The 25327-nt window shown below is 47.3% G+C and overlaps 1 protein-coding gene and 1 long non-coding RNA gene across 11 annotated transcripts in view; one reads left to right on the forward strand and one right to left on the reverse strand.

The window, feature by feature from the left end:
- LOC125614043 overlaps positions 1–7911 on the reverse strand; it is a 15552-nt gene extending 7641 nt beyond the window's left edge. Inside the window, exon 1 of the long non-coding RNA XR_007344680.1 lies at positions 7578–7911. This is a non-coding gene — a long non-coding RNA (uncharacterized LOC125614043). The remainder of the gene's footprint in view (positions 1–7577) is intronic.
- A 134-nt stretch (positions 7912–8045) lies between these two features.
- The window catches only part of St3gal4 (ST3 beta-galactoside alpha-2,3-sialyltransferase 4), a 46936-nt gene continuing 29654 nt past the window's right edge, over positions 8046–25327 (forward strand). For 2 of the 10 annotated variants that reach the window (XM_048796148.1, XM_048796149.1), the window contains exons 1-3: positions 8046–8215; positions 16010–16097; positions 18608–18805. In XM_048796148.1, coding sequence (XP_048652105.1) covers positions 18758–18805 — 48 coding nt within the window. In that variant the 5' untranslated portion in view covers positions 8046–8215; positions 16010–16097; positions 18608–18757. The remainder of the gene's footprint in view (positions 8216–16009; positions 16098–18607; positions 18806–25327) is intronic. The other 8 variants (XM_015499025.2, XM_048796150.1, XM_015499029.2 and 5 more) reach the window with 5 other exon arrangements.

Below are 25327 nucleotides of genomic sequence, written 5' to 3' on the forward strand. Positions count from 1 at the left end.
AAAAAAAAAAAACAAAAAGACAAAAAACACCTATGAGGAGGGATGAATGATGGGCCAGAGCTCTTGCTGGACAAACTAAGCTAGGGGGTCACAGCAGAAAGGGTGGAGAGTCTGGAGAAGCAGGGAGTGCCCTTCTAGGCCACAGATCCAGGCAGAAAGAAGCCTACACCCTGGCTGGCTTTCTGGCTCTCCTGCAGGTTGACCTCTCCTGCATGCTTTTTGGTTCACTCTGTAAGGAGGAGCCTTTCTGGGATAGTGTCCCCTGAACTCCTCCCAGTCTGATATCTTCCCAACAGCACAGAGGGATCTTTTCTCAGAACCTCACCGCTTATTTTTCTTATTCTGAATAGGACAAGCCTTTGCAGGAGTTCTGGTGAAGGGCTCCCCCCTCAGCCAGCCAGCCAGCACTGTGTAACTGCCATCTCCAAAAAACTAGGGCTTTCCATAGAACACAGAACCCTTGAGTCCCATCACCCCCTATTCCTCATCCCACTGAGGTTCCTGCCTTGCATCTGGCCTGGAGCTAACGGTGCAGAGGGTTGGCTGCTGTGCAGAGTACTGTCAAGATCCCAAAGCACATATGTCTTTTGGGGGTAACCCTTCCTGTCACACTCTCCTACACGACTTGTCCAGGTAATATCACATGCATCACCTCATTCCTACTTGTAACTGTTGGCTTGTCTGCCTTCTCTACTGGCCTGAGGGTAGAACTTGTTTTAGTCATTTCTGTCTCCCCAAGACCTAGGATACTGTCTGGCTCAGCAAAGCAGAGTTTAAAATAAATCAACATTTATTTCATGGGACCCTCATCCTTGTTTCCTTTTAGAAATAGACTCAGGATGCTTTGTCTAATGTAATGGGGTGAATGTTAGCTCTGGGAAGCAGAGACTTCCGGTCCTTTGTTCACCATTTATCCAGGATCTAGGACAGTTCCTTGCCTATAGTAAGTGTTCAATGAACACGTGGTGAATGGAAGAAAGGAACTGGGCTTTGAATCCAGGCCTTCTGGTTCTCAGACCAAGGGATGCAAAGTAACAGCCATTCCTCTCTGCCTCACACTGTTACCTCCTCTGAGAGCAAAGTAACAGCCATTCCTCTCTGCCTCACACTTTCCCACTGCTATTATCTCCTCTGAGAGAGCAAGACACAACATCCTCAGCTTTATCTTGACCAAATAGCAAATGCCGGTGGTCCTCTGCAGTGGTCCTCTGAGCTGGAGAGAATGCCCTTACCTGCATCCTGTGTCCCTGCTCTGCCAGAGCAAGGGCAGATGTTGCCCTTCCTAGAGTGGCTTTTAGTCCCCAACACATGGCCTACTTCTTTCCTGGGTTGGTTCGAGAAGAAAGGAAAGAAGTAGTTGTAGGCATGACTGCTATTGTTCCTTGGCTTTTATCCATTTGTCCCAGAGTTTCCTAATAGAGCAAAACTGCCATTTGTCAATATGAAACTGAGAAAAAGAACATATCCAAGCTCCATTTTTCATGTTCCTGTTGAGTAAAAATCCCCAAGTTGAGTAACAAATCAAGAAACAATTACAAAGTATACTTTTTTATCCAAAACATTTGAACACAGGCTTCTCTTGATATCCAGGGGAGTTTGGTTCCAGGACTGGCCCCCCTCCCAAGATGCCAAAACCCTCAGATGCTCAAGTATCTTACACAAAATATTGTAGACTTGTATATAAAATATCTATACATCTAGATTACTAATAATATATAGTACAATGTAAGTGCTATGTTACACTGTATTGTTTAGGGCATAGTGTCAAGGAAAACGATTATGTTCAGTATGGATGCAGTTTTTTATGCATATATTTAATTAATTTTTTACTTATTTATTTATACAGTGCTGGGGCTCAAGCCTGTGACCTTAAGGAGGCGAGGCAAACACTCTACTACTGAGCTAATTACCAGCCCTTTCTCTAATATTTTTCAATCTGAGGTTGGTTGAATCCACAGATGTGGAACTCATAATATCCGTGAGGATTATCCATGGGTAGAACTGACTATATGTCTATTTTATCCATGTAGGTCTACTAACTCTTCGCCCAGAAAGGATTCTTTTTATTCTCCAAATGTATACACAGTGTTAAAATGTCCTTTTTTAAAATAAGAAGATGGTAATAATTAGTGGTAGTTGTTTTTTAAGTATCCTTACTTATAAAATAAATGTCAACAACCCTAAGTTTATTCCATTATTATTGTTAATGAAATTATGTTGGATTCTGAAATGTATCAACTTGAAGTTACCAAGTAAATACTGTTAGCAGGGACTAAATTGGCCTAAAGCTTAAAGTGTTTCAATTCCAGTTTAATATAATAAACAGGTTTTGGCATCCAGCTTTTTTTTTTTTTTTTTTTTTTTTGTGCAAGGACTTGGACTCAGGTAGGGCTCATATGGAGTTTACAATTTCATAAGGAACACAGGCATTAATTATGAAAACTGACAAAAGAAATGACTGTCTTGAAGGAGTAGTGAAGTCTATGGGAGCCTAAACCAAAGAGGAGCTAAATCTCTAATTTCTTAACTAATTAACTTCTATTTTAATTGATAAAAATATATTTGTGGTGTACAACTTGATGTACTTTTGTATACACTTTGCATACCTTTATATACACTGTGGAATTGCTAAATCAAGCTAACACATGCATTACCTCACATTATGCATCATTTTTTTTTATGGTGAACAATTCTCTGAGCTTTTTTCAATTATACAATACATTGTTATTAAAAAGAGTCACCATGTTGCACAATAGATCTCCCAAATTTATGTCTCCTGTTTAACTGAAAGTTTGTATCCTTTGACCATGTACCATCCAGGCCCTGGAAACCACCACTGTCTTGAGTTTAATATTTTTAGATTCTACTTATAAGTGAGATCATGTACTATTTGTCTTTTTGTGCTCTTACTAAAATTTGATAATCATCAGCCAGATGACAAGCACAAGCAAAGTTTCACAAGTCATGACTCATATGAATAGGACTCAGAACCAAGCTCATCTTGGGGCACACATACAGTGAGAGCACTGGCCAGTGCTTCAGAATCATATTGAAGAAATGATGGGCTGTGGTGTAGCTCAGAGGTGGAGTACTTGCCTAGCATGCCCTGGATTCAATCCGCAGCGCTGGGAGGAAAAAAAAAGAAAGACAAGACAGCCAAGGCTAAGGGGAAACTTCATAACATTCTGTTTCTCTTCTGCTTGGAAAGCACAGTGGTCCCATGGCTCCAGCATAAACTCTACATCATAACCAAGTATGATCTTGGGCAAGTTACATAACTCCTCAAAATAAGTGTGACAATAGTGCCTATCCTGGGGCTAGGGTTGTGGCTCAGTGGTAAAGTGCTCGCCTAGCATGCACGAGGCACTGGGTTCGATCCTCAGCACCACATAAATGTAAAATAAAGATATTGTGTCCACCTAAAACTTAAGAATAAATATTTTTTTAAAAAATATAGTGCCTATCCTATCTAAGAGGCGTTTGTGAGGATTAAAGAAGAAGATTTGGGAGAATAGTAATATCACTCAGTAAGTATGAGCAGCTATTTTTCTGCTGTGAGTAACCTAATAATCAGATATTTTGACTAGCTAACTTGTATAGCCTGAATGTGTCCCTCCTAAAATTTGCATCACAAGATGATGGTATTAAAAGATGGGACTTTGGGGAGGTGATAAGTCATGACAGCAGAGTCTTCAGGAATGAAATTAATGCCTTATAAAAGAGACCCCAAATCCAGGTGTGGTGATGCACACCTATAATCCCAGCAATTCAAGAGGCGGAGGCAGGAGAAATGCAAGTTCAAGGCTAGCCTCAGCAACTTTGTGAGACACTGCCAAAATAAAAGATAAAAAGGTATGGGGATATGGCTCGGGGGTTAAGCACCCCTGAGTTCAAATCCCTGGTATCAAAAAAAAAAAAAAAAAAAAGAGACCCCAAGAAATCCCTTGCTCTTTTTAATCATATGAGGTGACAGTGAAAAGTTCATACCAGGAAGCAGGCCCTCAGGCACCAAATCTGGCACCATGAACTTGGACTTTCCAGCCTCCAGAACTGTGAGAAATAAAGTTCTGTTGTTTATAAGTCATCTAAGTGTTAGAGTCTGTAAACAAGTCTGGATGGCGTCTGGCAAAATGCCAGAGGGAGTGGTTTATGAAGTAACACCAGCGAGCCATTAAGTGTGGAGATTTCTTATTGGTTGACTGATGTATCTAGTTTATGCTAATTAAGATAAGCTTTGTGGAATGTATAAATACCCCTCCTGTCCTACTATAAAGGGCTTCCACTCCTGCTGTATCAATCTACACAAGTCATTCGTCACCCCCCAGGTTATTTTGCTACAGCCGGACTGCGGCATCTAAGCTATGGCATTTTGTTATAGCAGACCAAATGGACTAAGACAATATTAAAAATAACTCTATGGTGGGGCATGGTGGCCCACGCCTGTTTTCTCAGTGGCTCAGGAAGCTGAGGCAGGAAGATGGAGGGTTCAAAGCCAGCCTCGGAAACGGCTCTAAATAAAATACAAAGTAGGACTGAGGATGTGGCTCAGTGGTTGAATGTCCCTGAGTTCAAGCCCCAGTACCCAAAGGAAAAATAAAATTAAAAAATATAGTGATTAGAAGGCCCATGAAATCCTAGATGATGATGTAAACCAGAGATTTGGTTTGATTTAGTTTTTGTACTGGGGATTACGCCTAAGGTGTATTTTACTACTGAGCTATATCCCTAGTCCTTTTTATTTATTTTATTTTAAGACAGGGTCTCTCTAAGTTGCTGAGGATCTTGCTAAATTGCTGAGGCTGGCCTGGAATTTATGATCTCCTGCCTCTGCCTCTGGAGTCGCTGGGATTATAGGTGTGCACCACTAAGTCCAGCTTCAGAGGTTTTAAAGGAAAAAAAAAAAAACAAGAAATAAACTTTCTGTGGTTAATTTATTGTGGCCTAAACAGAGGCAAAGTCTGCATGAATGATGTCTTGGGATCTCCTCCTGCCTAAAGGTTCCTGGAATGCATTTTAGCCTTTGCCTACTGGCAGGTTTCTAACATTGCAATAGTGACGTCCCCTGCTATTGAGAAGCCTGGGAACAACTCAGTTCCATGGCCCAGCCACATAAATCTGATAAAAATAGGAGCTGAAATACCATCCTGGAGTTACTATTTTTAAAAGCGTCTGAGATGCTGGATTGAGCTTACTTCTTCAGACAGCATCTTGCTGTTCCTTTCTCCTCGTGGGCAGGATGTTAACGTGGCACATGAGAAGGACAGCTGCCAGAAGCCTGGGAGGCACATTTGTCAAGCGTCTCCTTGTCTGTTGCCCACACCCACTGTCTTCCAGGGAGTTGTTGCAGGGCCAGCCCTTCCTACGTCTAGATGCACCTGCCCCCATACCTCTTTCTCCTAGGTCTCCTCCCTCTGCTCTAGAGATACCTCTGGTTGCTCTAGCAGAGAGGTGCCCTACCATATCCACATAGGAGAAACTCAGATGAGGTAAAAGGAAGGCAGAAGAAGTGGGAATGAAGTGGCACAGCTTGGCAGTGGACTGGGATTTTTGTTCTATAGCTTGTCTTGGCCAACTCTCAACCACAGCTGACCTCAAGAGGAACAACAAATATCCATGAGCCAAAGCCTTGATTGCCCGATCACATTGGCTCTTGGTAAGCAGATTGTAATGTCCTGTACACTGAACGAAGGAGTGCAATGGAGTTGGGAGGGGCTTCAGAACTCAGTGCCTGAAAGCAGCAGAATTGCTTTTCTCCTGCCTCACAGATATGACTTTGAGGGAGCAAGCTAAACTTCTGACTGTGCCATTAAGAAACTGGAGGGGAGAAGTCATGAGTAAGAACAATGGGAGTATGAGGAGGTGATCAGAATTATAGTTAGTTTCTCTCCCAGCAACCAGACCTGGGATACATGGGGGTAGAGGAAACTTTTATATTAAAATAGGTATTTCACCTGCATAATAATAGCACAGTTGTATATAACATATTATGCTTTCAGAACAAATTCACATCCATTGCCTCATTTGATACCAACAATAGCTCTTTGAATAAGCTCAGTTATTTCCATTTATTTATTTATTTTCTAGTAAGAAAACTATAGCTATTTATTGACAGATGCAGGATTGGAACTCCCATCTCCAGGAGTAAAAGCTGGTTAAGTTTGATTTTCTTTTCTTTTTTTAATTTTAGTTGTTGATGGACCTTTATTGTATTTTATTTTTGTCCTGAGAATCAAACCCAGTGCCTCACACATACTAGGCAAGTGCTCTACCATTGAGCTTCAACTCCAGCCCTAAGTTAGATTTTCTGGCAGAGTAAAGTTGATATGGTTCTGAACAAGAAAAGAAAACTGTTTAGATCTAATTCATCAAAGACTTTGCCAACTTTGAAGGGCAGGCTGATTCTTGGACCAGTACCGCCAGACACAGCTCATCACTTAGGGTATTTGTCTTTTCTCTCTGGGCCAGTTTTCTTTCTGTAAAACAGGGCTCTTCCTTCTTCCTCTTGACCTGCCCAAGGAGAGATTTAGTCATTGTGTTCTCTCTACCCAGTCGAGTTCCAGATCTGAACATGATATGCAATAAATATGTGTTGAATGACTGACAAATCTAAAGGCACACTCAAATAAAACTGAGTTAGGCATTGGTGAACTGCCAAACAGCTTCTGCTCATGCAAAGTGTGATTTAAGATGGAACAGTCACCTGTGGAAGAACTTAGAAGTGAACTTGCTTCACTTTATTCTTGCAGAACAGAACTTACATTAGAGAGATGAGCCCTCCTGCTTAGCTGAAGGGCACTTTGAGCTGCCACTTCTCTAAATGCCTTGTACTAACTGTCAGTTACATTTTTCACTTAGTCACATCCTGTCCTGCCTTTTTTTTTTTTTTTTTTTGTACTGGGGATTGAACCCAGGAGCACTTTACCACTGAGCTACATCCCAGCCCTTTTTATTTCTTATCTTGAGACAGGGTCTCTGCTTAGGGCCTCTCTAAGTTGCTGAGGCTGGCCTGGAACTTGTGATCTTCCTTTCTCAGCCTCTTGAGTCGCTAGGATTAGAGACTGTCCCATAGCACCAGGCTATCCTGCCTTATTCTTTAAAAGAGCCCAATGCAAGTCTTTTCTCTGTAGCTGGATGGTAAGCTTCAGAGGACAGGGGCTGAGTCTGAGTTATCTTTAGGGCAGAAGAGAAGCCATTCTGATATTATAGATATATATATATATATTTCTGTTAGAATCACTCGTGCCATCAAACCCAAGGGCTTCACACCAGGGGCTCAATAAATGCCATGCTGTCCGGTGAAAGAACCATTAGAGGGATAGTCCTGCGCTGTGATTTCTGCACTGTTCTTCAGCCTGGACGGTTTCCAGATTTACTCCAGAGATGCCAGGGCCCTAGGAACCAAGGTCAGGGGTTTATTGGGATTTCCCTGTGGAGACAGGATGCCTGGAGCTTTAAGTAAGACTAGAAGCTTTGTTAGGCCAAAATATGGTGTGCAAGTGAAGGGTGCAGAAGGAGCAGTTTGGGGGTGGCAGGTCCAGACTGGGGTAGGGTAGAGCCCACAAAGTGGTCCACGATACCTGTCTGCCTTCAGTGCTCCCGGAACAAGGTCCTTCCTCCTCTGTGTCTCAGTTTCTCCAGTGAGGGAAGGACACAGTTCACCGCAAGGGAGGGCAGAGAACCCTTTCTCCGATCTCATTGTTCCGGGGAGGGTGTGAGGAGGCTGAGCTGGGCATACCCATCATAGGCGCCACTCACAGTCAGCGCCTGCCCTGGCTCTGCCTTTACCCCATCCGGTCTGCTCTTCCACCCCTCCGCGCCTACCGCACCTTGGGCCCTTGCCTGCCTCTCTCCGGGCCTCGAAGCCTTCCAGCTAACCCAAGCCGCCGCGGGCATCCGCCCCGCCCGCGCGCGGCATCGCCCCCGCCCTTCCTCCTCCTCCACCCCAGGCCCTTTTCCTCCTCCCCTCAGCTCCGGAGTCGACTCTCCGGCAGTGTGCGCAAGCGCTGTCCGGCCCCTTCCCCGCCCCGCGCCCGGCCGGGCCCGGGCCCCCGCCTCCCCTGCAGGCAGACTTGCCTGCTCCCAGGCCGGCCCCGCGCCCGGACAGGGACCGGGCGGAGCGGAGCCGCTGCGCCAGCGCTGCGCCGCCAGTCGCTGCGACTAGCGGATCGGTGCTGTGCGCGGAACTGCCCTGCCCCGCCCCGCTCCACCCGCCAGGGTGAGTACGCGGCGGCCGACAGCCGGGGGCCCACGGCCGAGGGCTGGGAGAGGCGAGGGGGCCCGGGTCGCCTATCCCCAGCCCAGCGCCGTGGCTAAGGGAGGTGGTCGGGCCCGGCACGTGCGCACAGCGTGGCTCGGGGTTGGGGTGGGGCGGCCACAGCCCTGGGGAGCTGCTTCCCGGGGTTCCTTTCCCTGGACCACATTTTCGCGGGAAGCCGGATTCTAGATTCTCCTGGCTTCCTCCGAGTGAGCAAACAGGACAGCCCTCCTCTCTGGAAAGTTTCTACCTCCTACCCCTGTGCCTGGTGAAGAGGCATCCCTCACCTCCAGCATTCTTAGAGCGATGTTTTCTCCCACAACTGTCCCCATCAAGCCTGGTACATGTGGTCTGGCTTTGCTGGAGGTGACAAGCTTGGCGGGGTCTATCTGTGTGCAGGAGTTGGCAAGGTCGCTGAGCAGAGCCCAAAGGTGGGGTTGCCAGCTGGAGACTGGCGGTTCCCAGAGCACCAGGGCCACGTTGTGGGCGGTCTGTGGCGGACCTAGACCACTATGCTTCCAAGTTGCCTGAGTGGTGGACAGTGGAGTGGAATGGCTTTGAGGGAGGGTGAGCTAGAGCTCCAGGGCAGGAGATGAGGCAGAGATCCTGCGCTCAGCTATCTGCTTTGGGTGCCTCCCTGGGACCCCTGCTGGCAGAGACCTGTGGCCAGCCCAGAGTTGCCAACATGTCTGCCAGCACTGCCCGCTCCATTCCCAGTCCTGGAGGAGGCTTGTCTGGGCTGTCTTTGGCCGGATCTACTGCAGCTTCCTCTGTTCCCCAGGGCCGGGCTTAGGGGCTGCTGCTAGAAGGCTGGGGGTGTAAGCTGTGTTTGGTGCCCAACTATGCCCTGTCTGAGTTCATGCTTCCCCCACCCCCAAGGAAGCCTGTGCTTTCCACCACTGGTGGGAAGCATGGAATGGAAGCCACGTTCAGGTGGACTTACTTTCTGTAGAACTTTGGAAAAGGACCTGGTATAGGCTGGGTTGTCACAAAAGGCACAAACCCATGACACTGTGCAGGACCAGTGCTACAGACCCCACCCTCCCACTTGCCTTCTCCAAGCCCTGGTCCTGGCATCTGTCCACAGGTTTTAAATGAGTTGATCTGTATTAAGTACTTTGAAAAGTGCTTGCAGAGAGGAAGAACTATGTAAGTGTTTGCTACTAGAACTATTTCTCCTATACTGACTCTCCAAAACTGCCATGTAATTCAATGAGGTACCTGGGAGGTGCCAATTGCTTGGGGCCTGGAAATTGACTATCAGGCTATTTTGTTATATTGGGTGCTGGTCTGGGGATACCCTCTGCCTAAGCTGAGGTGGCCCTGCTTCCTCTACCTATTTCCTGCTCGGCTTCTGCCCCCATTCTCAGGGTGCTCCTTATGCTGTTTCTTGATTGGTCTGGGTGGGAGATCATAGGCTACTTCAGTGGGCTCTGGGCTCCACCAAGAAGTTGAGGGAGAACACAGACTTGGGGCCAGCTCCCCAGACTTCAAGGTGATAGTGTAGGTTAGAAGGGTGATGTGAATGGAATAAACTAGAAATGTAAATTAGGAGCCATAAGTGTATCTCAGTGGTTAGAGCACTTGCCTAACACAAAAGTAGGAGTCACCTGCTTGGACCTTGTACTGAGAGGGCATCTTTGGCTTGGGAATAGGTTGCTTCTCAAACATAGGAGGGCCCCCCCTTCCCTCCCTCCATCCCTCCCTTCCCTGAAGAAATGACTTACTCCCCACTCCTCAGAAACTGTCTTGGCCCCTCCAGTCTCCCAGCCATTTTACACTCTTAGGATTTAGTTTTCTGAGTAGAACCAAGAATCTACTCCTTTCTGAAATTGCAAGAAATCCTGGAAAGGGCCTCCCCTTCACAGGAGGATCAGAGAGGCCAGCTCCCTTTCTGGCACTATCTTGAACTGTGGCCTCCCTGCAGTAACCTTGTCTGGGCCTGTTATCTGTCTTTGCCCTGGAGACTGCCTCTGGTCTCTGGATCTCTTCTCAGAGTGACTGCTCCATAGTTGTTCAGTGGAGCTGAAAACTCCTCTCAGAGGGTCTCAAGGTTTGCACCATCCATTGTAAGGAAGGGATCACTGTACCTCAGACTAAATATGAAACAGTTGTAAGATACCTACGGAGTTCGGTCCTTGGGCTTACAGGGAGGGAAGAGGAGGGAACACAGGGAAAGGGTAGAAGGTAAAGCAAGGTTGTGTGGGAAGCCTGGGCTTCCACTAGGGTCAGAAAGCCAAGCCAGGGCTCGCTGTCCCCGGAGATGGACCTTGGACGTAGGAAGGCAGAACAGGTGGTAAAGAGTGGGAATTCCTGAGTTCTCAGCACCTGCTCCCACCCCCTAACTGATGATTTCACCTGGTATTTGTTAGTTCTCTGTAGCAAGCCGATGCTGGTGTAGCTGCTGCTTCTTGTTCCCTGGCCCTTAGGATTTTCCTTCCTTCTCAAGACCTAGGGTCTTGACCAGAAGCTTTTGGTTTCCAGGAGGAAATGGCTAGCGTAGGGGACTTTGGGTGATTGTAGTCATTAGCATATTTCTCTCCTTTTTCACCCCTTCTCAGGGGTGTTCAGTGCTTCTGTATAAATATTGAGCACCCCTGGATGTGTTTCTAGCCATCCCTGGCCTCAGAATCTCCCAAAACCTTATCATATTCCAGGATTTTCTTTCCTGTTTGGGGAAAGTCAGCTAGAAAAGTCCAGGGAGCATTTCAGGGAGTGCCATTTCCTGTTGTGTGTATGTGTGTGTGTGCACGTGTTCGTGTGCGCACGCAGACTCAGGCTCACATGATGCAATGCAGGTGGAGGAGGTGGTCCAGTGCAGCCTCAAGTGGGAGCAGCAGCAAGTGATACTGTGGTCCCAGCCAGGTGCTAAATTCCACCAAAAGGTGTTGCTTTTCAGGATGAGGGCAGTGTGTATCTAGAGGTTTGGCTCTTCTTTTAAGTCTTGGAGACATAGCCAGGGCCAGACCACAGCCCCATCTCTACCCACCCCACCCCCAAATGCTGCCATACAGAAGGATGATGTGATTGTCTACACTCTGAAGCCCTGGGTTCTGCTTTTGGCCCAGTATGAAGGAGGGTGCGGCTATTCAGACTGTGGTGATGTGTAGGTTGGCTAGGCCCTCAGTTTTCAATGTGGGCCTTGAGTGTGAGGAAGGCTGGGCTGCAGAAGCCCAGGAGCAGTTGGAGTGGTAGGATAACCTCTTCTTCCACTTGCAGCTTTGTTCAGTCCCTTGCTGGGAGTGAGGGACTCCAGGATCTTGCTTTCCTGTTTGGGGAAAATCAGCTAGAAGAGTCCAGGGAGCATTTCAGGGAGTGTAGTTGTGTTTCTGCATTGGGCCCAAACCCCCTTTCAGGGTGCAGGTTCCTGTTGCTGCAGCAATGCTACTGTGCCCACCATCTACTCTATGTCTTCCTCCCATTGCAGCATAATAAAAGTCATAATGAAAAGGGACTTAGCAAATAACAAAAGGAGTCATTATTTATCAACCAAGCACTTATTAAAGACCTGTTCTGATCAATTAAAAAAAAAATGTGCTAGGCACTTATTCACATCACTTAATGTAAACCTTACCACCTCCCCCCAAATCCTATTTTTTTTCAGTGCTGGGGATTGAACACACATGCTGGGCAAGCATCCTACCACTGAGCTGTACCCCCAATCCCCAAACCCCCTATTCTTGAGCCCCTTTATAAGTGAAGAAACAGAGGCTGGGGAAGATTAAACTACTTGGCCAAGATCAGAGCTCATAAGCAGCTGAGCTGGGACTCAGTTTCAGGCCTGCTTCCAAACCCTGAACTTTTCAGTCCAGTTCTCAACTGTGCCCCTGAACTGGTTTTCCTTACCTGTTGGGCTTGCAATTTAAAAAAAAAAAAAAAAGAAGAAGAAGAAGAAGAAGGAAGAGGCTCTGGACTCAGGTATAAAGGGATTTGCCCAAGGCCACAGTGTTTTAGTGACAAAGGTGGGACACAAACCCAGGCTTCTGGGTGCTACCCTGAGTCTAAGTCATAGCCCTGCCCATCCAAGCCCAGTCCCCTGAGTTCCTGAGTCGGGCTTCTCTGCCCTCTCAGTTGGGCAGACCCGGGTTCTCCTTCCTCCTTCCATCTCGCCTCCTGGCTTTCCTCCTTCCCTGCGGCCCCTGCCGGTCCCTCCCAGCCCCCACCACGCCCGCTTTCCCGCCGGTAATTGCTTCCATCTGGCCCGCCTGCCCGCTCCTATTCCTTTGGAAATGCGTTTCCTCGGCCTCCCACATGGCTGCAAGGCCTCATCCGGCAACCACAGCGACGCGTGGGGAAGGGGAGGGGCCCTCCTGGGGTCGGGGCATGGGGAATCAAACCATCCAAGGTGGCCTCTTCCAGTGTTCCTGCCAGGTAGGAGCACTTTTTGCTGCATAGACCTCCCTGACCTGGGCTGGCTCAAGGTCAGAGAGGTTCCCTAAACACCCCATTCTCCAGCCATTGAAACCTCCTCTTGTACTTGGCAGGCAGGCTCAAAAGCCATAGGCCTCCTTGTTCTTTTGAGATTGCTCACCTTCAATGAAGGGGTGCCTGGCAGAGAGAAATAGAGACCAGTAGGGACACACCCTGGACTCCCACTGACGGGAATCTCTGGGAAGTAAGACAAACAGAGGAGTATTGGTGCAGAGCCCAAGGCATCCTGGAAGCTCTGGACATGTGAGAATGGAGCTACTGGTTTCATTGACCCTAAACAGTTGACACAGAACAGAGATACAACCTCACATTGCCTGGATACAAAATCCACACATCCTAATAGTGCATTAATATTTGGTTGACTCACTTGCCTAAGAATCTGAAGAGGCTGGGGAGGGAGAGGTCGCAGGGTTGTCAGGATGGCCACCTATAGGTTTCAGAGGCATGCTTCTGCCTGTGGAAGGGGCAATTTCCCTGTTATGAGAGGTCTTTGAGCATAGACCTGTGACTTTGACAGGGACAGAATAGAGGAGATGCAGTCATTGGCTGGAGTATGTTTGTAGTGTAGAATGGGTTTGAACACTTTGAAGGTATTTTATTTTAGGATTTTGATCTAAGCTCCACGGGGGGCTCTGTGGCACTGTAATCCCAACAACTAGGCTAAGGTAGCAGGATTGCAAGTTTGAGGCCAGCCTCAGCAACTTAGTGAGATCCTGCCTCAAAAATGAAAAATAAAAAGGGCTGGGGACATAGCTCAGTGGTAAAGCACCCCTGGGTTCAATCTCTAGTACAAAACCAAATGTGGCTTCCTTAATGTAAACTCTAGAAATTTGTCTGTCTTATTTGCTGCTATGTTCTTTATGCCTGCAATGATGACTAGCAATAATAAGTGCTCAATAAATGAGTGCTTGATGGATGAGTGAAAAACATAGCTCAGGTTTTCTACCATTGTCTTTATGTACTCCTATCCCTGCTTCCTATTCTTCTGAGAGCAAAGGAAAAAGAGTTTCCCTCTTTGCCAGATGAGCTGTTTGTCAGAGATTGGCCTGACCCCAGTGTGTGCTATCACCTTGGGGGCCCTGTTCAGACACCAGAAAGGCAGGCAGGAGCCTTGGTGTGCTGGGTCGCAGGCTGTCCCCTGAGGAGGGCATGCTCCATTCTTCCCACCCCAGGTCTGGCTGCTCACATTTCTGCACCTGTCACCGCTCTTCAGTAACCTTCAGGTCCCTACACAGACCAGACCTGTGTCACTTCCTGTCCTTATGTCAGTCTTCTCCTTATTTGGGGCCCTCTTAAGAAAGGGATCTTGGTGGTGCGGCTTCCCTTGGAGTAAGGGAGTCATCCTCTTTTGCTTCAATCCGACCAGCTCCACTTTCATTCCTTCTACATACTGAGTTTCCATTTAAAATTTCTTTTGAAACTGGGACAGAGGGTTTCTTGGCTTAAAAGATTTTTTTTTAACCACCCCTCCCCTCCGCTCCCAGGCTCCAGTGTGTTCTTATATTCTCTGTAGAAGCCTCATGTATTTTTACTTCCTTATCTTTACTTACACCAGCATCCCCACACCCCCACAGCTTAGGCATCTTTGACAATGACCTTTCTAAATGGCCAGTGTCCTTCAGCATCAACTCAAGCCCCTGTTCTATAAAGCTTCCCTGAAGCCCCCTGCATTCTCCTGTCCTGTGACATGGAGGGGATTTTGGGCCTGATGAGTCCAGAGTACATCTCAGTGCCACACAGGCTAAACCAAAGGTCCTGGGGTTGGGCTTCCGGGAGGTGATGTGGAGCCAGGAGCTTTGTATTTTGAGAGGCAGGTTATAGACTCTAAGCTCTTCCCTCCTTGCTAACTTTGAGCAGAGCTCCCTGCCTGCCTTTGTTACCTTTGTTTACTTCTCTAACAAATTAGCACTTCTTAAGAGATACCATCAGTGCTTGGAACCTAGTACTGTATAAATGCTGGCTGGTGTTTCTGTTATTCCAGAGTGGGAAGCTGAGATTAAAGAGTGCCTACTTATTTTCCCCAGGGGAAAAGGGGCAGGTGGCCTGGTAGGAGTTGCTTCTGTCTCCTCTCTGTCCAGCTATGTGACCTCAGGCAGGTCTTGGGCTTGGTTTTCAATCAGCATGTCTGCTCATTGGGGTACAGATAATGGTGTCTGATCACTGCTTAGGATGGTGATACACAAATGGGATGACATTTTTCTACCTGAGAGAGCCCTCAGAGGTGAACTTATAGTCACTGGACGATTGGGCAGGACCCGTTACTTGTCTCGTTTACTGTTGTATTCCCAGCAATACCACATTAGCACTCAGTAGCTGCTCCATAAGTATTTCTTTTTGCAAATGACAGAGTGAAAGCTCAGAAAAGACACTTAATTGTTCAGGGTCACAGCATCTCTCTCCCCAGGCAGGGAGGAGGCAGGACACTGCCCAGTTGGGCTGAGCCCCATGAGTGCTACTGGGCTCTCTCCCTGTCCTCCCATTCATGCCTTTTCATTCAGCTTGTCTGTTCTCCAGACCCTGAAGGTCTGAGGTTGTTGAGGCTAACCCCCCCTTTGGACAGGATGGGCTAAGATATCTGGTCTGGAAATGCCCTTTCCACTGGCCTAGCCTGGCTGTGTCCAACTGGGAGAGTTAGATCCAAGGGGCTGGGAGCAGAGGGTATGTTGATAGAGTGAGGGGTGGGGACAGCATGGGCCCTTCTCTCCAGGCTTAGTGCCCCCTTTTCCTTCTTGTCCCCACTTTGTTCCTTTCCTCCTTTTCCTCTGTCCTTTTCTGCCTTCCTTTAAGATAGACCGCACCTGCTCACTTTCTTCTTTTTCTTTTTTCAGTACTGGGAATTGAACCCAGGGCCATGTGCATGCCAAGCAAGCGCTTCAGACTAAGACACATCCCCAGCATTCCTCTCCCTCTCCTCTGTTCCTCTGTCTTCCTTTCCACCTCTTCTCTCTCCTTCTCTTGTCCCTCTGCTCCTGCATTCCCTAGGCCTCAGCATTTGGGTTGTCCTCATGGGAGGTGGTTGGGTTCACTGAAGTGGGGGGGTACTCAGGAGAGACTTCACTGGGAGTCCAAAGAAAGCTCCAGGTATTAGCAGCTTTGGAATTTTAGGGCAAAAATGGCTCTTTCAACATGTGGGTGGGGGAAGGACAGTGCCTGCTAAGACTATGCAATTCTGTGATCTTCATTGCTGCTTCCTGGACCCTATCCATATCCTTGGACATCTTGGGCACATGGGCAGGATCTTGTCCTTCTGCAGCGGGTCTCCACCAAAGGATTGTCAGATGGAGCTTCCCAGGCCTCTGACTTCCTCCACCTTCCTCTCTCTAGAGCTCCAGCTCTTTATCCAAGAGCTACCTGCTAGGATGGAGGGAGCTGGCCAGAGCAGAGAGGAGGTTTCTGCTCAGACCCCTGCCAGGTGAGCGCACCTGTTGTGCTTGGTCTGATGCATGTGCTTGTGTGTACATGTGTGCCTTGTAAGTGTGTGGATATGTACATGCGTTATATGTGGGAGAGGGCATATGGGCTTGCATCGGTATATGGGCAGAACATGGGGTGCACTTTCACTGGTCCTTCCCCCCGCCCCGGCCCCAGAGCCTGGCACTGTGTTGCCTGTCTCTGGCCCAGAGCTTGCATCTCTGTGGTCTTTGTGACTATAGCTTTGCACTGTGGCTTTGTTCTGCCTTAGGGGCCAGCTGGTCCCCTGCTGTGGTCCCACACAGTGGTGACTGATCCCTGGCCACCCATTCAGCTGTCTGGGGGCCCTGGGGCCAGTGTTTGTACCCTGTCTCCCCAAATGGAGGCGTGTAGGGGCTTCCTGCCCGGAGTCTCAACCCTGCCAAGGCAGAGGGAATGGGGAACAGCTGCGTTGGCTGATTCCGGCTCCTTATGGATTTGGTTTGACAACAAAGCTCCTCTGTGTGTTCTCAGGCCCCTTACATAACTGGGGGTGGGGCAGGGGAGGCAGCAGGAGGAGGTGGAGATGGAGACCGGGAGACACCAGGGTGGGATGGCTGGAAGGGGACAAGGACTCGGAAGAGAGGGGGGAGGGTGAGAGACCATTGAAGAAGGGGAAATGGGAGGAGGGGGAGAAATATGTTTTGGCCTCGTAGTTTACTTCCTGCCCCCTGGAGTAGGACTCCAGGTGTCCAGACCTTTGCCTGTTGATGCTGGGGCCCCGCCAGCCCTGCACTAGCTAAGGAAGGGGCTGTGGGACCTGTCTGGGTGTGAGGTCAGGTAGGATTATTAGAGGCTAGCCCTGGGCTCCACCTTTTAACTGAACAGATTCCATGAAACAGGGAATCTTTTCCTTCCTTGCCCTTGGGCTTTTGTTCCCTTTTCCCCAGCCTGCCCTGCTTCCAGAACCACCCTCCCACCGCTCACACCCACCTTTTCGCAGAGTTCAGGAGGCAGACCAATGCAGACCTTCCCTGTGCCCTGCCAGGCCCAAGGCCCTTCCCCACCTCACTCAGCCAGCCTCCTACCCAGGGCCCCAGCTTGGGGCCTGGCCCACCATCAGAAACCCTGTAGTCCTGCTGTCTGCATCTCCTGTCCCCAGTGTTCTGCTGTCCTTTTCTCACCATCATTATCCCTGCGGCTGTCCGAATAGACAGGAAAGAAAATGTTCTCTTTCTGGAACAGCTGGACTAACAGCTCCTGGAGGCTAGGTGAGCTTGCCAGGTTTGGGTGTGTCCTGGAGTGGGGGTAGGTACTGTGTCTGGAGCCTGATCCCTTCACCCTCTCCTAGGCAGGAGGACACAGAGAGGCCAGGTTGGTGGGACTCTGGCCTCTCCTGCCCTCAGAGAGAGCTAGGGCCCTGGTGGGGACTCATCTCCTGGGTTGTCTCAAGAGTCCGTGGCTTCTCTGTCCTCAGTTTCTCTGAGTCTTTTTCTGGTAACAGAAGTCCCTGGAAAGAGCCTCTGGGTTTGCATTGGTGGGGGTTGGTGGTGCTTGCCCCCATGCTGCAGGGAATGGATAGGCCACGTTCTTCCAACTTGAGCACAAAGATGGTTCCTACAAGGGCCAGGAGGAGGAGCTACTGGCCAAGGTGCCAGATTACCCTGGGCATGGGTTTTGGGCCTAATAGTGGGTTCTGGTGCTCTGCTTGGCCCTTGGCATTATGTGTGGTTGACTTGGGGGTCTCTGCCTATAGGCTATCCTGTAGGACCAGGAGCCTGCCTCTCTGTGGAGTCCTACTGAATAGGCCGATTCCAGAATCCCCAGTCCTCAGTCTCTGTCTAGCCTGAGTCTTGCCCTCCCTTTACCTCTTCCAGGTCTGAATGCTGGGATGATTCTGAAATCGCTACAGCCTAAGGCCTAGAGCTGAGAAGGTCTGAGCTGGTGGGAGGGCCAATTGGGGAGGGCCCAGAAGTTTTCTGGATTTGAGAACTCTGAGGGCTGATAGGACAGCTCCTCTCACAGGAATTAGGCACAGATGCAGAGACTAGGATAGGCCTGAAGGATGGTAAGTGTGTGCTGTGGGTGCTGGGGCAGGGACAGCCTTCCATAGGTAGCAGCCTCTGCGGTATGTGTGCCCATGGCTATAGGCTGCCCCAGAACCCTCTCAGCCTTGCTGGGGATACACCCACAGGGCCTAGCAGTGTGGCTGGGGTGCCTGTCCAGGGCCTCTGCTGTGTATCTTTTTTTTTTTAGTTGTAGATGGACAAAATAGCTTTATTTTATTTGTTTATTTTTATGTGGTGCTGAGGATCGAACCCAGTGCCTCAGATGTGCTAGGTGAGTGCTCTGCTGCTGAGCCACAAACCCAGCCCTCTGCTGTACATGTTTCTCTCCCTTGCTTTCCTACAGGCCCTCCCCCTGCAGCCCATCTCCTTAGTACCTGAGCATGAGCCAGACTCACTTCCTATGAATTGGGTTTATCAGGACATAGGACAGTAAGCCCAGGGCTTCTCTTTACCCAACTTTCAGAGTCCCCAGAGGGCTGGTGTAGCCACTCCCTGCTCTTCCTGAAGCTCCAGGCTCCCTGGCTGATGGCTCCAGGGACCTGCAACCTGACAAACAAACAGTAGGCGCCAGAGCAGAAGGTGAAGGAACCAGCGCATAGAATACCGCCAAGGAATGGAGGAAGTGAATGCTCTGGCCGAGGCCCAACAGGCCCCAGAAATTGTATGTGGCGGGGCGGGGTGTGTAGGGGAGGGGAAAAATGGGGGGAGAGGGCTGTGTTCCTGTGTGTTCTGAGGTAGGCCAGTGTGCACTGAGAAGTGTGTACAGGCTATCACAGCCGAGGGCCTGAGTGTGAGTATGTGTTACGGGACAGGAAAGGTTGGCTTGAGAAGAGTTACCTGGGCCTTCTGGCCATGAGATATGATGGGGCTGTGAGTACTTAGATTCACTTCCACATTCCCCCGGGGGGCTTGGGAGCCCCAGGTGAGAGGTGGCCCTGTGTTGCCTCTGATAACCTGAATGTCAACCAGCCCCTTCCCCAGCATTCCCACTGCTTCACCCAGAGGGACTGTTGCTCAGAAGTGCAGTCTGGTGTTTTCCAGCACCACCTAGAAGGTCAGCCATTCCTCCACTTCCCTCCTTCTCTACTTTTACTTTGAGGAGAAGGGTATGTACAAGTGGTTCATCAGCAAGTCTTAATGATGCTGATAACCTCCAGAGGGACTCACTCACCCCCTTCTCTGTTCCCAGCTGACAGGCTGACGCAGAAAGCTGTGTTTTCCTTACCCACAGTCTTCATTTCTCTTGTAGGGGACACATTCCTTTAGCCTCATACCAACATGCACCCTCCACCTGAACCCTTTCTACTTCTCTCAAACCCAGCCCTTTTAACCTTGTTGAGTTCATAATAGAAATTCATGAGTAAACTTTCCTCTGATGTCCAGAAATTTATTTGTTCCTGAATTGCCAACAAGGGCTAATTAGTTCATGTCAGTTCTGACCAGATGTTCTGGAAAGGAGAGAAGGGAATAAAAGTTCTATAAAGGTGACTAGGGATCAGGAAAGAGCAGATTCTGGGGATCCTTGCTGCTCCCATATACTCCAAAATAGAGCTGAAAGCCAGAGGCATTTGTAGGGCAAAGCTGGAATCTTACCCACCTCTGTGGGGATCCTAGGTCTGAACAGTGCTCTACACCGTTCCCACTTGGAGCCTTTAGGAGTACAGATGGTCCTTAATGTAAGATAGCTTTTTTTTTTTTTTTTTCTTTTTTACTTAGGATGTTTAACTTTATGATGGTGTGAAAGCAATGTGTGTTCCATAGAAACTGTACTTGGAAGTTTGAATTTTTCCCGTTTTCTGGGCTAGTGATATGCAGTATGATCGTTTTGTGATGCTGGGCAGCAGCAGCCACCAATACTCTAGGGTGCACTGGGGCTAAGCTGGGATATTCCATTAGGTATATTAAATGCATTTTGACTTGAAATATTTTCAGCTTCTCAGGACACAGCCCTATCATAAGTCAAGGTGCATCTCCATCTGCTCTGGAGAAGCACGTTAATCACCAAGGGAACATAGCTCTGGAAATAAGAGGCCATTCAGTGACAGGGAACTCTGCGAGTAGCTAGCATCATGGTGAAGAGGGGACACATGTATGACTGAAAGGGATGGCTGTGTCAGGGACCTGGACACTAACTCTGGAAGGTGCTGTATTGGGAAAGGGAAAACATTAGAGTGGCTTCCCCACTGCCACCCTGCCTCTTTGTTACCTGCAAGGTAGGGGAACTGATGAGGCTTGGCTGAATTCTTGGGTGGGGATGTGCAAGTTATACAATGTCCTGGAGCCCTGATCAGTCAACTCCTCCTAGTCAGGAAGAAACTGACACTCCTCATCTGTAAATAGAAATAAAAGTAAACTGTCACATAAAGGAGTTTAAAAATTAAATGAGAGTATGTACAATAGCTGCAGAACTTCCCCAAGGAGCTTTTAAAAATTAATCCAGGGGGCTGGGTTTGTCCTTCAATGGCAGAACACTTGCCTAGCATGTGTGAGGCACTGGGTTCGATCCTTAGCACCACATATAAATAAATAAAAAGCAAAGGTACATCAACAACTAAAAAATTAATCCAGGACTGGGCCTTTAGCTCAGTGTTAAAGGCTAGGCTAGTTTAGCCTAGCATTTTAAAGTCCCTGGATTTCATCCCTAGCATAGTGGTGGGGGGGAGGGTGGAGAGTTGTGTCACTCCTATTAATACCCTTCAATAACTTCATGACACCTAGAATAAAATCCAAGCTCCTTGGGGTGAACCACAATGTCCTATACCACCTGGTCCCCATGGCCTCCTCAGTACACTTTGGGCCCTTCCTTGTCCTCTGTGACTACATCAGACTTATTCTTGTTCCTTTCATCGGACAAGTGTGGGGTCTTTGCACTTCTGTCCGTCTGGAACCTTCTGCCCCTGCTCATTCCCATCTTTGCATGGCTGCCTTTTCATGTTGATTTCAGGTCAAGAGCCAGCTCCGCACAGAGATGGTCCCACCTACCCTGTTGCAAAGGAGCTGGCCGATCACTCTGTGCTCCAGTGCCCTCATGGTCTGAGTCATTGTTATAGAACCATCACCATTTATGTCAGTCATGAGGCTGTCCCCACTTAGGTGTAAACTCTGCAAGCCTGGGCCTGTCATGTTTACTACTCAGTGCAGTACCTAAGACATTGCCCTGCATGCAGTAGGCCTCAGTCCATTCTGGCTTCTGTTTCTACTGTTTGCCTAACCTCACTGTACCCAGAGGACCTGGGGTCCCCACCTGCACTACAGTGGGGATATTATTCTGGACTAGCCTTTCTGAGGAAGAGGTAGAGGAAGAGGGAGGTTTTGCCCATTGCTCTCCTGGGGCCACACAGGGTTAGTCTTCTGGGTGACCTCACTTTAGAGCTTTGAATTAGGAAGTGAATCTGACTGAACTAAAGGTAATAGGAGTCAGTTCTGCAGAAACCACAGCTGCTTATGAAAAGAGAATCCTTGTGGGCATAGGGGAAGTGAAGTGTAGAAGAATAAATACAGATGGGCTTGCTGTACCAGCTTCTCCAGGGGTGCTTCTGGCAAAGCCTGGTCTGCACACCCAGATCCTTGTTGTTTTTAACTTGCAGAGAAGAGGAAGGAGGAAGGTGCTCTAAATGGCATTGCTGCTAGCCCACACCAAACTTTTATGTAAATTAGAAAAAGTTACCCCTCCATTTGGACACAGCCATGCAACGGGCCATATGCTTTGGCAGCAGAGGGAGGGCTGGACTTCGGCCCTACTTGCCACCCTGGTTAAGCTGTTTGCCCAGTGTGTATACTATGCTGGTCCCTATCCTTGGAGTGGGACACAAAGAGGGACAAGAAAGGCAAATCTGTGAAAGCAGCTAGTGATGCAGTTCTTTGGACTGAGATCAGCTGTTTCTACTTCAATAATGATCCTTGGAGCCACTGTTTTCTGTCATGTTCACACACCCTCAGAGATAGTGCTGTTTTTATCTGCATTTACCCAGACGAAAACCTAAAACCCGGGAGTTAGCATGGCCACATTCAAACAACTGACGGTTAATTTGGAATTCAGGTCCAGGTGTGTGAGATTCCAACCTTTACATTTCCTTCCTTCCTTTCCTCCCTCCCTCTCTCCCTCCCTACTGGGGAGAGAACACTGAGGTGCTTTACCACTCACCTACCTCCCAAGCGCAGGCAGCTTTTTTTTTTTCTCCCCAGCACTTTTTATTTTTTATTTTGAGACAGGGTCTTGCTAAGGTACTGATACTTCTCTCTCTTGAGCTTGTAGCCTTCTTCCTCAGCCTCGTGTGTTGTTGGGATTACAAGTGTGTACCGTGCCTGCCTTTTCTTCTCTTTCTATCAAGTTTTTTTGTTGAAAGTTCATTGCACATATCAGTTTTAAAAAGTTAAACCTTTCATAACTTTTAAAGTTATAAAAGGGTAGATGATAAAAAGAAAATCTCCTCTAGGTCATACTTCTGTACCCCCAGTATGCCCTATAAAGAGTCAACCACCTTTGTTTCTTTTGTAATCTTCTGAGTAATCTATTCATAAGAACATACGTATGTATGAACTTTCGGTAAAAGTACATTTGGAGGTACACAGAATGCTTCCCTGCCTGCCTTTTTTTTTTAATATCTTTATTTTGTTCATTTGTTTATATGTGGTGCTGAGGATCGAACCCAGGGCTAGGCAAGTACTCTACCGCTGAACCACAACCCCAGCCCCGCCACTGCCTGCCTTTTTTTACAATTTATTTTTTTTAATATTTATTTTTTAGTCTTAAGTGGACACAATATCTTTATTTTACATTTATGTGGTGCTGAGGATCGAACTCAGTGCCTCAAGCATGTTAGGCAAGCACTCTACCACTGAGCCACAACCCCAGCCCTTCTTTTTTACAATTTAATACTGTGCATCTAATCACTTGATATTAGAATGCATAGATACACATTCTCTCTTTTTCTTTGCATAGTGTTTCATTGTCTGTGCTTTGATGCATTTAAACAGGTCTCTGGATAGATTTTCAGATTGTTAACATATTTTGTTGTTATAAAAAGGGCTGTGAGCCAGGAGTAGTGGCTGGGAATGTGGGAGACTGGGGCAGGAAGATTGAAAATTCAAGGCCAAGGTCCATAATTTTATATATTCTTATCTCAAAATAAAAAAGTGCTGGGGGCATACTTCATTGGTAAACTATCCTTGGGTTCAATCCCCAATATTTAAAAAAATTTTTTTAAATGAAAAGTGCTGTGAGCCAGTTGTGGTGGTACATGCATGCTGTAGTCCCAGATGGGAGACTGAGACAAGAGGATTGCTTGAGCCCAAGGGTTCAAAACCAGCCTGGGCAACATAGCAATACCAGAAAGGAAGGAAGGGAGGGAAGGAGGAACTGTGATAAAGAATGTGGGTGTGTGTATATGAGTGTTTTATACTAGAAACTGAACTCAGGGGAACTCTACCACTGTGCTACCTCCCCAGCCCTTTATTTATTTATTTATGTTTTGTTTTGAAACAGTCTTTCAGAGTTGCCCAGGTTAGCTTTGTATTTATAATCCTGCCTCAGCCTCCTGAGTAGCTGGGATTACAAGCATGTGCCATCACACCCAGCAAACCGACTTTCTTTCTTTCCTTCCTTCCTTCTTGCCTGCCTTCTTTCTTCTTTTCCTCTCTCTCTCTTTCTTTCTTTTTTGCAGTAGTTGGGATTGAACTCAAGCCCTCCAGCACTGAGCTACATCCCCAGCCCTGGTAAAGATTTAAAACAAAACAAAAAACATTTATTTATTTATTAGTTGTAGTTGCACACAATACCTTTATTTTTATGTGGTGCTGAGGATTGTACCCAGGATCTCACACATGCTAGGCGAGCGCTCTACCACTGAGCCACAACTCCAGCCCCCAAGATCTTGATAGACAAGTTTCTGTGCAACTATAGGGGACTTTTCTGTAGAGAAAACTTTTGGCAAGGAAATCCACAAGGTACAAGCAGGTAAAGGGGATGTTGATAGATATTGCCAAATCCCCTCTCACAAGGTTGACCCGACACAAGTCAGAGGGACCGTTTCCCCCATCCCCCAGCACTGTGCGTCTTAGGCCTCTTGGGTTCTGCTGTTAAGATCAGTGAGAAACTGTCTCAACCACACTGGAATTTCCAAGTGTAGACAAGTGTCTTTTCCTATGTGCCATTTATATATCTTTATTGTAAACTGTACACTCATGTCCTTGGTCTACTTTTAAATTTGGTGTTTTGGCTTTTTTCCTTTTAATTTGCATGAGCACATTACAGGCTGGAGGAATCAACCGGTCTATCATCCTGTGTATGTGTTGTAGATTTATTTTCCCAGTTAGTCATTTGTCTTTTAATTATTCTCTCTCTCTCTCTTAAAATTTAAAAATGTAGATACATATGTCCCTATTTTCTTGTATTGCCTTTAAATTTTTATTTTTTTCAAAATCTTTATTCCTTCTCTTTAATATAAAAATATTTCAAACATAAAATTTATATTTGAAAATCAGCCATATTATCAAATAAACAAGTTATCAAATGTAAACATTTTTCATATTATGTCAGACTTTTAAAAAAATTTTTTTTAGTTGTTGATAGACCTTTATTTTATTTATTTATTTTTATGTGGTTCTGAGGATCAAACCAGTGCCTCACATTTGCTAAGGAATCACTCTACCACTGAGCCACAACCCCAGCCCATTATATCAGACTTAAAAAAATTTTTTTTTTAGTTATCAATGGACTTTTATTTTATTTATTTGTATGCGGTACTGAGAATCAAACCCAGGGCCTCACACATGCTAAGCAAGCACTCTACCAATGAGCCACAACCCCACCCCCACCCCATTTTTTTCTTTCAAGAAATAAAGGGGCTAGTCATGGTGGACACAACTATAATACTGCTACTTGGGAGGGGGAGGCAGGAGGATCACAAGTTCAAGACCAGCCTGGGCATTTAGTGAGACACATCTCAAAATAAATAAAAAGGACTGTGGGTGTAGCTTAGTGGTAGAGCCCTTGCCTAGCATGTGCTAGGCCCTGGGTTTGATCCCCAGCATGACAAAATATAAAAAGAAAATAAATAAAAAGAAATAAATATTATAAGTGTAAAGCTAAGGACTTGCTCCTACAACCTATTCTATTCTTTCCCGTCTGCCCAGAATGTAATTCTCTCTTTCTCTCTCTTTTTTTTTTTTTTTTTTTTTTTTT

This window comes from Marmota marmota, unplaced genomic scaffold (assembly GCF_001458135.2).
Source record: "Marmota marmota marmota unplaced genomic scaffold, marMar, whole genome shotgun sequence".
Taxonomy (NCBI): Eukaryota; Metazoa; Chordata; class Mammalia; order Rodentia; family Sciuridae; genus Marmota; species Marmota marmota.